The sequence below is a fragment of the Hemitrygon akajei genome, chromosome 7 (genome assembly GCF_048418815.1).
Source record: "Hemitrygon akajei chromosome 7, sHemAka1.3, whole genome shotgun sequence".
Taxonomy (NCBI): Eukaryota; Metazoa; Chordata; class Chondrichthyes; order Myliobatiformes; family Dasyatidae; genus Hemitrygon; species Hemitrygon akajei.
In genome coordinates, this window is record NC_133130.1 from 128,240,580 (window position 1) to 128,253,576 (window position 12,997).

The 12,997-nt window shown below is 40.0% G+C and overlaps 1 protein-coding gene across 7 annotated transcripts in view; it reads right to left on the bottom strand.

Annotated features, from left to right (window-relative positions):
• The window catches only part of fbrsl1 (fibrosin-like 1), a 994,182-nt gene that overhangs the window by 714,422 nt on the left and 266,763 nt on the right, over positions 1 to 12,997 (bottom strand). For all 7 annotated transcript variants that reach the window (XM_073051929.1, XM_073051934.1, XM_073051933.1 and 4 more), the window contains exon 2: positions 12,270 to 12,470. In XM_073051929.1, the coding sequence (XP_072908030.1) occupies positions 12,270 to 12,470 (201 nt within the window). The remainder of the gene's footprint in view (positions 1 to 12,269; positions 12,471 to 12,997) is intronic.

Here is a 12,997-nt window from a genome sequence, read left to right on the forward strand (position 1 = left end):
TACTCTTTATTGAGATTGTCTTTCCCTTTTAGTATTAATGCAGGGAATTGTCACGAATTGAGTGTGAAGCTCCAGCACTCTAAAACTCATTCTAGCTACTATCTGGTTATCATTACATTATTATTGATAAATGAGGAACTGAGTCAACTATTAGTCACTTAATGATTTTAGTTAGCTTGGGGCCAAGGAATAGGAATGGTCGGGCAAGGAAATTGAAGTTAAAATATAAATTTTGAACTATTAACCTCTTCCAAAATTATGGCCAATTTTCTTTTGTCCTTAGGCATTATTTTCTTTTTGACTTTGTTAGTCATAGATAACACTTAATAACACTAGGTGCAACTCAACAGTATATGCTGCTGGCTAACACAAGGTCATGGACTGTTATATACTCCTGAACGATAACCTCAGTGAAGCACTCTTCCAGCAAAACATGAAGGATTGCAGTCAGAATAAGAAACGCTCCCCACTGCAGAAGCACATGGTAATGCCATTCCACAACTCCACTGACACAGCAGACACTACCATTCAGCACATAAATTTGGTGAAATACCAGTGGATGAAATTCATTTAATAACACGGGAGCAAAATGACTTCAACATCTCTATTTAATTTTTCCCCCCGATGCATTCTATTCCTTGAGAGTGCAATATGCTAACCAGAAGATGATTTTGGAGAGGATACAAGACCATAAGATACAGAAGCAGAATTAGGGCATTTGGGCCATCAAGTCCACTCTGCCATTTCAATGGTTCAATTTAATATCAGAAAAGGCACACAGTATACAACCTGAAATCCCTACTCTTCGCAGACATCCACAAAACAGAGAGAAAAAACTTAATGAATGACAGACAACCGTTAGAACCCAAAACCCTGTCTCCCACACACAAGCAGCAGCAAAAGCATCAACCCACCCTCCACTTATCCAGCAAAAGCATCAACCCCTACCACCCACCATGCAAACAATAGCAAAGGCCCCCAAAGATATAGAGTCTGTCAAAAACCTCTCTCCATCCTCTCAGCTCCAAACTGGCTACAGTTTATTAGAAGGTACAAACAAGTGGTCCCAGCAGAAGTTAGGAATGGGAAAATTTTATACAAATCCCCTAATCTCAAATCTCAGTGTCTGTTGGGAATTCATTGTGTATCTGCAGTTTTCTTCTTCCTCTCTAGCCCTATTCAGTAGGGAGCAGTTATTAAAAGCTCCTTTAAGCTCCTTCTCACAGAAGATCATCACTGAAGCATACTGTACATCAAAATTAGGTTCCATACAATGCTAACATTAGATGGAGTTTGAGACAGTGAAGAAACATTTATGTCAGTTCACTCATTTGAACAATTATCAAATTGTTCTGATATTGTAGGGTTCAAGCAGTCAATTACTGAATAAAATTCCACCACAAAAAAACTAAATTGTCATATCTAAAACCATGACCCAGTTTTACCAAATGGTCTACACTCGAAATAGTGACTCAGAACCTCTGCTGACTGGTAGCTAATTCAGTCCTCAAAACCATTCTGAACAGAGCAAGTCCCCAGGCAGAAACTTCCTTGGGGAAGTGACCTGGCAGGAACCTACAAAGAGTTAGCATGCCAGTTATCCACTGCATGATACATAATCTCTCACCTGCTCTAATGTCAGGCTTCTGTTAAAAACATCTGGAATATCACTTCATTTCTACTCAAGCTTGAACAATGTCTACTTTTGTTCTTTATACAAACAATTAGGGGACTGCTATTGATTTTCTCGCTTACTCCAATGAAGGACTTAATTTACAGCACTTCCAATCCTATTTATCCTTCGACAATAGAGGATCTCTGATTCTGTTTCATTGCAGTGGATTTCCTCAGCTTTGATTAATAGCCTCCTAATTACCACAATTTCCTTCGCTATGAGGAATTCATTCTTCTCTCCTAGTTAATTTACCTTCATTATTACAGCTTTAATAAAACATAGAACAGTGTATCTCAAGAATAGGCCTTACAGCTCACAATGTCTAAACTCAAATTAAACTAAATCTCTTCTGGCCTATTCATGACCTGTATTCCTCTTTCCCTACAGGGATCTAAAACACTTTCAAATGCCACTATTGTATCTGTTTTTACCATAACTCTGGTAACCTGTTCTAGGATCAGAACTGAAAATAGTGAGCAACTGCATAGGGTTGAAATAAACTGCGGAGATTTATAAACTTAATTAGCTTCATCATGGGCACTAGCCTCTGAAATATTCAGGACATCTTCAAGGAGCGATACCTCAAAAAGTCCATCATTAAGGACCCCATCACCCAGGTCATGCCTTATTCTCATTGTTACCATCAGGGAGGAGATACAGGAGCCTGAAGGCACACACTCAACGATTCAGGAACAGCTTCTTCCCCCTCCATTTCTGAATGGACATTGAACCCATGAACACTACCTCACGAATTTTTAATTTTTATTTTTGCACAACTAACTTAATTTAACTACAAGATATATATACACACATATACTTCTTGTAATACACAATTTTTTCTATTATGTATTGCATTGTATTAGTGCCGCAAAAACTACAAATTTCACAACATATGCCAATGATATTAAACCTGATTCTGATGAACGTGACCATCTGTGTGAAAACAAACTGCCCTGCACATCATTTTTAAATGCTCTTCTTCTCACCTTACCCAAAAGTTAAGAGTCATTTGCCATAGGAGGAGTGCGGTAAAGACTCATAGCTTTAGGGTAGCTGGTTTGTTGTGAGAGGAGAGATGAAGTAAATTAGGTCTGTTTTCACCAGGACCCCTTGTTTAATGGCTTTGGTCCATGTCATAAAAAGAGTTTGGGAACCAATGCTATAGAATTTAAAAGAATGAGTGCAAATTTCACTGGAACCTACAAAATCCTCACAGGGTTCAAGAAACTCAATGCAGGAAGATAGCTTCCTCTAGCTAAGGAATGAAGACTGAGGAGACTCAATCTCATATTCAAGAGCAGCCCATTAAAGCATTGAGTTAAGGAGTAATTTCTTCAAACCTCGAAGCAGGTGGTCATGTTAGAACTGACAGTTCCATGGGAAGACCAGATTGAGGAGCCAAATAACAGCAGCTGATACAGCAGTGCCAGAGACAGGAGAGGAGGGCACAATGCAAGCCTATAGTGGATTTCGGCATACCACAGGCTCTCCTTGGCATTACTAACCTCTCCTTGGCATTACAGGGGCTGTAAAGAGAAGAGCTATCAGGACCATCACAGAGGCTGCTGACTGAGCCTCCAGATGCTTATGGATCAAGAGGCATGACACGTGGACCAATGCTGCTTGGACACAAGTCAATGCCAGATCAAATCCGGCTGGGTCACCTGGACAGGAGTGTCTGTTGTTCAATGACCCTGACACACCTGGTGAGTCCAAGTCACAACACTGATGATGTGTCTCAGTGGATACATAAGTGTATCTCAGCATCATGCTGACAGTGAACCTTTGTAATTCCCTGTTAATATACTGATCAGATGGTAAAGTAGGTTAGAGCTATAGCAGATGGAATATAATTCTGATAAGCACGAAATGATGTATTTTAGGAAAATGTACAAAATGAATGGTATTGCCTTGAAGACCACTAAGGAACAGAGGAAACTCGTTTTACATGTCCAAGGATCCCTGAAGGTGTCAGCATAGGTGGACAGCTGTGAAAGTTGCAGTAAGGCAAGGGTTAACATAATACCCAGGCAAGGATAGACTGCAGATAAAGTAAACCCATGCAAGAAAGGTCTTTGAAGAACATAGTTTCCCTATGTATACCAGGGGTCTGGAGACAAGTTAAGAGATCCAAGGCACACACACCAAGGTTCAAAGTACATTTATTATCACAGTATTTATACATTATACAACCTTGAAATTCATCTTCTAACAGGCAGCCTCAAAACAAAGAAACACAAGTGCCCCTGATTGAAGTGTCGCGGGAGAACGTGGAACATTGGGAGCAGTGGGTTAGCTGCCGGGGGTTGTGTGCCCAGAGAACCGCGCCTTTCTGTTGCTGACTCTCTGAGCACAGAGCTCGGAAAACATGACGCAACAGACTTTTAACACAGTAAATTAGCAAGTTGTTTATTATGTCTCCCCTTTCGCTGTGAAACAGGGACACCTCTTTTTCCCTTATTGGGGGGGAGAGAGAGAGCCTGTGGTATGCCGAATTACCGGTTGAATGAGTAGTTTTTGGGATACTGCAAGTCTGGGTCTTTAACTGATGCTTTGCTGGACAATTGAGTGTGTGGTGAAGGGTGCTGATGTTTGTTGCTGGTGGGAGTGGGGGGGGGCATCGTTGCCTTGCTGCTGCCTGTGCGTGGGAGTGGGGGTGGGGGTTTGGCCTCTAATGTTTTAACTGTCATTTACATCTTTGGGGCACTCCTCTTATTTCTTGGATGTTTGCGAAGAAAGAGAATTTCAGGATGTATATTGTATACATTTCTCTGACATTAAACGTACCTATTGAAAAACCATTAAAAAAAGACTGTCAAACGTGAATGTGCAGAGAAAAAAAATCATGCAAACACAATAAACACAAGCAAATAGCATTCTGAACTGAAATCCACACAGACAGCCCTGTCTATTCACTTTTAGTTCAGTGCAGAGTGAAGCAGCGAACAGAAACAGCCCATCCCTCTCCTTGGGTCCCAACATGTTGATCTTTTCAGTCTGGCCTGGCACTTAAATCATCCAAACATTGGGTTCAGTCGCTTCGATATGCTCTTGAGCCCTTTGCTCTACTAACTTCAAACTATCATCGGTTATCAGCTTGTAGTTTCTTTGACTTTTAACACCAGTAATGTGAACAGTGATTGTTCTTGCAAGTAAAGAATTCAAACATAATAACTTTACCAAATGATCAATATTTGTAATGGCTAGCGAATTCTGTATAAAAATAGGATTTTTCTGTTCAGATTTCACAACAGTGTGGATGACAGGGCCATGCTGTTCTCCTTATGCACAAGTATAATAAAGTGTGGTTGAATGTTAAAAGTGTATGTGTTCTGAGTCGTTATTTCATTGTCGACAACAATATAGGGTGGTGAAGGTAGTCTGTTGAATACTTGCCATTATTGGCCAGTACACAGAATACAATAGGAGAGAAATTATGGTCCAAACTGTATAAAACATTTTCCGGTCATAGCTCAAGTACTATGTACAGGTTGGTATTTATCATGGTAGGGAGGACCATGATTACACTGTTAGTTTAGGATAGGCTGTATTTGATTTCTTTTGGAGCAGAGGAAGCTGAGGAGAATCCAGATAGAGATGTACAGTATGAAATTATATAGGGTTGACTGTATGAAACATTACATTATTTAGGGTAAGAGGGAAAAACCTATGCCATTTATTAATACGCTGAGACTGTCTCCTGATTCCAAACTGTCTAGCAAAAGAAACAGCTTCTTAGCATCCATCCTGTCAGTCTTTTCACATTTCAGTGAGAACAATTCTCATTCAAAGATGAGCGAACACAGGCCAATCCTGTTAAATTCTCCTCACAGTTTTGCTCACCCTTCCAAGAGATCAATCTAATGAATCTATACTTCATGAACACCACCACAGATCTATCTTTAAATGCAATAGCTAAAGTTGCACACTGGCATTCCAAATGAGATCCTAGGTGCACATTTTCAGCAATACATTCTTACCTTCACCTTCCAACCTCCTTGCAATTATAATACAAATACAATACAAATACTTTATTGTCACCAGACAATTAATACTAGAGCGTACAATCATCACAGTGATACTTGTTTCTGCGCTTCACGCTCCCTGAAGTACAAATCGAAGTAATATAATAAAATTTTAAATTATAAATCATAATTAGAAAATAGAAAAGGGGAAGTGTCAGGATCTGTTCAGCAGTCTTATCACAGTTGGAAAGAAGCTGTTCCCAAATTTGGTCGTACGTATCTTCATGCTCCTGAACCTTCTCCCAGAGGGAAGTGGGACAAAAAGTGTGTTGGCTGGGTGGGACTTATCCTTGATTATCCTGGCAGCATTGCTCTGACAGCGTGTGGTGTAAAGTGAGTCCAAGGATGGAAGATTGGTTTGTGTGATGTGCTGGGCTAGGTTCACGATCTTCTGCAGCTTCTTCCGGACTTTAGAGACATTAAATTCCTAAATAAATCCCAAAGTCACTTTACAGTGAAAGGAAGCTTCCAATTCTTTCTGAAAATAAAGGCTGCATATCCAGCACAAAGCTCATAGAACTTGGTCTCCTATTTGCATAGACTGCAGACAGCTAAATACCAATGCTGTCCCTGTAAAATTGTTCAATTGCACTGATAGAAGCAGCAAACCAACATCTCATTCAGGTGAACATCTTCAGCATCAAACCCCTAATTCCATCTCTTATTACTTCCTAGGAGTCTTTTGACCATAACTGCTGAAAATGGAGAAGCATGAAGGACCAAGACCCATAATCTATAGGCTGGGTATATATAAAGGCCCATCACAAACTACTGGAAGAGTGCACAAATTCCCAAATGCCACCACACCCCTCCCCCCCATCCCAGCTTCACAGACCACAGATCCTACAACGACCTATTCTGTTATCTGAGAATTGGAGTGGAAGCAAGTCAGCCTCAATCCCAAGGGAGTAGCTAAAATGATCTACAAAACGGATGTGCCTTAAAAATAAGGTATTATTTCCTCACTGGTTTTCTACTGCAGCTGCACATTATTTTCCAGAGAACACAAATGTCAGCGATCAAGTAACAAATAAATACAAACACACGGTCGAAGTTGATACTTACACCTTACTTTCAAAGCTAAATTTGACTTAATTAAAAATATAACACAAGACCCAAGTATTTTTCTAAGGGCATCACAGTATGTTACTTAGTTAAATATACTACAAAAGGTCCCTGGCTAATATTAATTTAAAGTCACATCAGCAACAGCTGACATATAGGTAGATTTGTTTAATGTAGGAAGAGCAATGCACACAAAATGCTGGAGTAACTCAGCAAATTAGGTAGCATCTATGGAAGTGAATAAACAGTTAACATTTTTGACCAAGACCCTTCTTCAGGACTGGAAAGGAAGGGGAAAGATGCCAGAATAAAAAGGTGGGTGGAGGGGAAGAAAGACTAGCTAGAAGGGTGGTTGGGGAAAGGTAAGGGACTGAAAAAGAAACAATCTGATCGGAGAAAGGGAGAAGAAGAGACATCAAGAGGAGGTGATAAGCAGGTGAAGAGAAGAGATAAGAGACCAGAGTTGATAATAGAAGAGGGAAAAGGGAGGGAAAAAAATTACCAGAAAGAGAAATCGATGTTCATCCCATTACGCAGGAGGCTACCTAGATAGAATATCAGATGCCCCTCCACCCAGCAAGGAAAAAGAAGAGGCCATGGACTGACACGTCAGAACAAGAATGGGGATGTGCATTAAAATGGTTGGCCACCAGGAAATTCTGCTTTTGGCTGATGGAGTGGAGGTGCTCAGCAAAGTGATCCCCCAATTTACGTCAGATCTCACCAATGCAGAGGAGGCCACATCAGGAGCTCCAAACAGTCCATCCAGGTGAGGCAACACTTCACCAGTGAATTTGTTGGAGTTGTCTATTGTATCCGGTGCTCCCGATGCGACCTCTTCTATGTTGGTGAGATTCAATACAGATTAAAAGACTGCATTTTAGAGCACCTCTGCACCATCCACCAAAAGTGGACTTTCCCAATAGCCAACCATTTTAATTCCTCTCCCCATTTCTGTTCTGATATGTTGGCCTATAGCCTCATCTTTTGCCATGAATGAGGCCACCCTCAGGGCGGAGGAGCAACACCTCATATTCTAGCTAATTAGCCTCCAACCTAATGGCATAAATATCAGTTACTCCTGCCAATAATGTATTTTGCCTCCACTTTTCCTCTTCTTCTATTCCTCCCTATGGCTTATTACCTCTCCTCCTACTCTGCCTATCACCTCTACCTGATGCCCCTCCTCCTTCCCTTCCTCCTATGCTCTATTCGCCTAGCAGATTCATTCTTCTCCAGCCCTTTAACCTTCCCCACCTACCTGCCTTCACCCATCACCTTCTAACTAGGCCTCCTTCCACTCTTCCCACTTTTTTATTCTGGTGTCTTCCCTCTTCCTTTCTAGTCCCAAAGAAGAGTCTTGGGTCAAATGTCGACTGTTTGTTCAGTTCTATAGATGCTGCCTGACCTGCCGAGTTCCTCCAGCATTTTGTGTGTGTTGCTCTGGATCTCCAGTATCTGCAGAAACTCGTGTTTATAATGTAGGAAGATCTTCCGTAGTTGCTATTGATTTTCCTATATCCACTGTTAGGTGTACAAGCACGATGCAGTGTCATATTAAAACACGCTAGGCATGTGGAATCAGAATTTCATTGATGCAAGAAACAGTATTATGCAAAATGCCCCGATGCTAAAATTCACAATGAAATCATCACTGCAAGAAAATCAGTAATTGAATCCATTCAGAAATGCGGTAGGTAAAGAGCAATTTTAAACATCATCTGCTTAACAATGCCAATTCATAATAACCATCCCAAATAACATTTTAAGAGTTGACCCTCACCCTGTTACTCAGTCTGTGAAAATCCCACTCTGAAATGACTAGTTTTCTACTCTGGCAGAACTATTACCGTAGATTCCGGATTTTAAGCCGCTACTTTTTTCCCACATTTTGAACAGCTTTGAACTCTGCGGCCTTTAATACGGTGCGGCTAATGCATTATTTTTTTCATGCCGCCAAAAACATTTTGCCTCGTAACAGTAGACCAATAAAATTGATGAGTAGTTCACAGAGGTCCAATGAAATTGTACGATAAATCAAGCGCACTTTCACAATTAAATTATTGTAAATCAGTCATTTGTACTCACCCTCATCAACATGGAAAACACTCGAAGAAAAGCATTGTGCTGCCTTTATGGCAGTTATTTAGTTTATAATATTTTCGCTTAGTAATTCATTTGTTAGTTAAAGTTAGAAGTGTTTTAACTATATTTGTTTTCTGTACTACATCGCGGGATACTATGACGTCACACCCAGTTTCGCCGCGTCTTGTGGGATACCAGTTTGCGATAAACGGGAAGGAGGGGGGGAGCGGCATTACGTGAGCGGCTTTGGATCTGAGCGAACGCTGCTTTTAAGTTAAAGGCGATCAATAACTTTTCCTGGTAGGCTGCAGTATATATATTTTTTACCAGTCGTTAGGAGATATTGGAATGTTGTTCAGTAAAGAAGTATACGCAACGTATATTTAAAAGTAGCCGCGTTACAGGCACGGTTCGAAAAAAAGCATTTGCAATATGTATTTGTTTATGTTACCATATGGATTTAATTAAAAGTTAAAAAATCCTCACGTGTAATATCTTTCTGTGTAAATATCTCATATTACAACGTGGGACACCTGCGGCCGAAAATCCGGTGCGGCCTGTACAAGTAAAAAATTGATTTTATTTCTGAAATTAGAGCCAGCGGCTTTTAATCAGGTGCGCTCTGTAGTCCGGAATCTACGGTACTAGGTAAGTACCACTCAGATGTGGGAAACACCCATATTACTCTAGCTGAGATAACATAGGACATAAGAGCAGAATTAGGTTATTTGGCCCATCAAGTCTACTCCACCATTCCATCATGGTTGATTCATTACCCCTCCCAACTCCATCATCCTGTATTCTTCCCTCAACCTTTGATGACCTTAGTAATCAAGAACTTATCAACCTCTGCTTTAAATATACTCAATGACTTAACCTCCATAGCCATCTGTGCCAACAAATACCAGATTCACCATCCTCTGGCTAAAGAAATTCTTCTTCATCTCTGTTCTAAATTGACATCCCTCTATTCTAAGGCTGTCCCTAGACTCACCCACTATGGGAAACTTCCTCTCCACATCCAGTCTAAATAGGCCTTTCAATATATATATTAATTCAAAGTTCAAAATACATTTTAAAATCAAAGTACACAAATGTTACCATATACAACCCTGAGTTTCATTTTCCTACGGATACACTCATATAATTAACCAATATAACAGGATTAAACTTTATTTATTGGGGTACAGCACAGAATGCCCTTCAAACCACGTTACCTAGCTATCCCTAGCCTAACCATGGAACAACTTACAATGACCAATTAACCTACTAACCGGTAAGTCTTTGGACTGTGGGAGGAAACCAGAGCACCCGGAAAAAACTCACGCAGTCATGAGGAGAATGTACAAACTCCTACAGTCAGCGGCAGGAGAAAATGTGTTTTTGTTGAAGTGTGTTCCTCATTATTCTTCACTGCAAATTGATTGAATGTATTTATTTAAAATTTTTAAAAAAGAAACCTGCTGATATCAAATTTCTGAAGTAGTTGTTTCCCCAGGCTTTGCTTGTGTATATGCCAAGCCATTTTACACGCAGAATCTTTAATCAAGCTTGGTTGCATAAAGTTAAGCAGATGACTTCTGCATTTTTTTAAAGCAAATTTAAGAAAGCGCTGGTGAATCTCATCAACTTTTGGCTGGTGGCTAATGAAACAAGGAAAACAAGTAAATACTTTGTTAATCGCTCTTTTTCTGACAAATGACTTGAAGGCAATTCGATGTGCCAGTACTAAGGCAAGGCAGCGGACCCATCACCGAGAGCGAGGAAGTCCCGAGGTTCGATTGATTTAAGCGGTGGGCTGAATTGGAAAGGTCGGGTTGGGTTCAAATCGAGGCAGCAGGTCCAGACCCCAGAGCATATTGAAGCAATTGGACCATGTTTGGACAACGATTTAGGCACCAGGCCAAATTGGAAAGGGTGGGTGTCGGGGACAGAGGCAAGAGATAAGCCACTCTGTTGTGAGCAAAGGGTCTGGAAACGGACTCTTTGTGGACTTCAGTTCAGAGCTCTATTTGCTTGCGTTTATTGTTTGCAAGATTTGCTTTTCCCTCTGCACATTGGGCATTTGACAGTCTTTTTTAGAAATGGGTTCTTTTGGGTTTGTTTCATGGCTGCTTGCTAGGAGACGAATCTCAAGATTGTATAATTATATGTACTTAGATAATAAATGTACTTTGATCTTTGGATCTCCTTGTTTTCACAAATTTAGGACTACTAAAATAACATAAATTCCCCGCCCCCCCGATCCTTTATAAGATAGGAAAACTACAAAAAATGGTTTAACATCCCCAAAATTTCTTTAGCCAGAGAGTGATGAATCTTTGGAATTCGTTGCCACAGGTGGCTGTGGGGCCAAGTCATTAGGAATATGTAAGGCATATGTTAATAGATTCTCGATTAGTCAGGGCATGAGGGTTACAGGGAGAAGACAGGAGATTGGGACTGAGAGGGAAATAGATCAGACAGGATAAAATGGCAGAGCAGACTCAATGGGCCAAATGGCCTAATTCTGCTCCCATATCTTATGGAAAAATTAAATGAAAAAACAACTTACTGCAATGTACATTATTTTAAATCAAACTGCAAGCAAATAAAACCTTGCCCTGGATTAATCATGTACACTTTTAACATGTTAACCTTCATGCTATTTATCAAATATTTATTCCTCATTACAAATCTAGAATCCAAAACATGATACAGATTCTAAATCTCTAATCTAACTTCCAATGGCTTGGAGATTATGTTGACAGCGATGATGCTGATAAATTTCATAACCATCTTGTACATTACATTGCCTATGAGACAGAGACACTTGTGGTATGAACGTTGCTGTTAAACTGTGCATGACTAGCATAAATATTCTATTAGAGGGAAGCCACTAAAGTCCAAGCCAAACATTAAAATAGAAAGAGACAACAATAACGACACTGGAATTTAAAAGAGATCAAATGTTCAAATGGCAATTACAATGTTGACCCTTGTATATTATATTTCATCTACTGAACAAGGAACATCTTGAACAAGAAAAATGCACAATTCTTCTGTAGATATGGCTTAAAACAATCGCTGATATCAAGTTAAAAACAGTTAAGCAATGGATGGGGCAAATAAAACATCACACCATTATTGAAGCCAAAAGTTAGTGATTGGCATGTCTGGTAATACTATAAATTTTTTTACACATCACCACCAAGAACAGTTTTTTAACGATTAGAATCTTAATAACGATAATGCTCAGCAAATCATAGTTGACCAAGTTATAGCCATGGTTAAACCATCATTACAACATGTAATAATGATTGTTCAGAGGGTACAGAGTGGTTAGAATGTTCACTAATGCAGACTCTGCATCCTTGGGCAAATACATCAAGAAGGAAACTGCAACACGCATATAAACAAATAACAAACACCTCACAGACCTGTGCAGAGTTCTTCATTGGAATTTTTTTCTTTGTTTGATCTCTTCCCTGATCTTGTCCTCTCTCCAGGGTACCATTTCCATTCTCATGTCCATTTTCACTTGGCTCAGCCAACATGCCATTCTCTACTTGCCGCGGTTTCTTCCCGACTTGTTTTTCCCACTTTTCATTTCGTTCTTGTGGTCTTAGTGCAAGGTCCTTCTGAAATAGCACAAGAAAAATTATAAATTATAACATTTCATTTCTTGTTTGTTGAAAGACAAATGATGAGTATACTTGAAGTTAGCTGGGTGGTTTCACAAATACCAATCTTTAATTGCCTTACTGAAGCATGAACTTAGATGCCTCAGTTTATCAGGAGACATTATACCTCTGGATTCTACATTTGCCGATGCCTACACGCACTTTAATATACTATCGCATTAACGATGACTGCGGTATCAACATCTCTGAGGATCTATCCTAGATGCAACATATCGATACAGCTACAAAGGAGGCATAGACAGTGGTGATATTCCATTAGGAGTTTGAGGAGATTTATTATGTCACCAAAGACACTCACAAGTTTCTACAGATGTTCCATGGAGAGCCTTCCAACTGGTTGCATCACCGTCTGGTATGGTGGGGGGTGGGTGGGGAGTGGCTACTGCACAGGATTGAAATAAGCTGCAAAAAGTTGTAACATGAGTCAGCTCCATCATGGGCACTAGACTCCATAGTATCGAGGA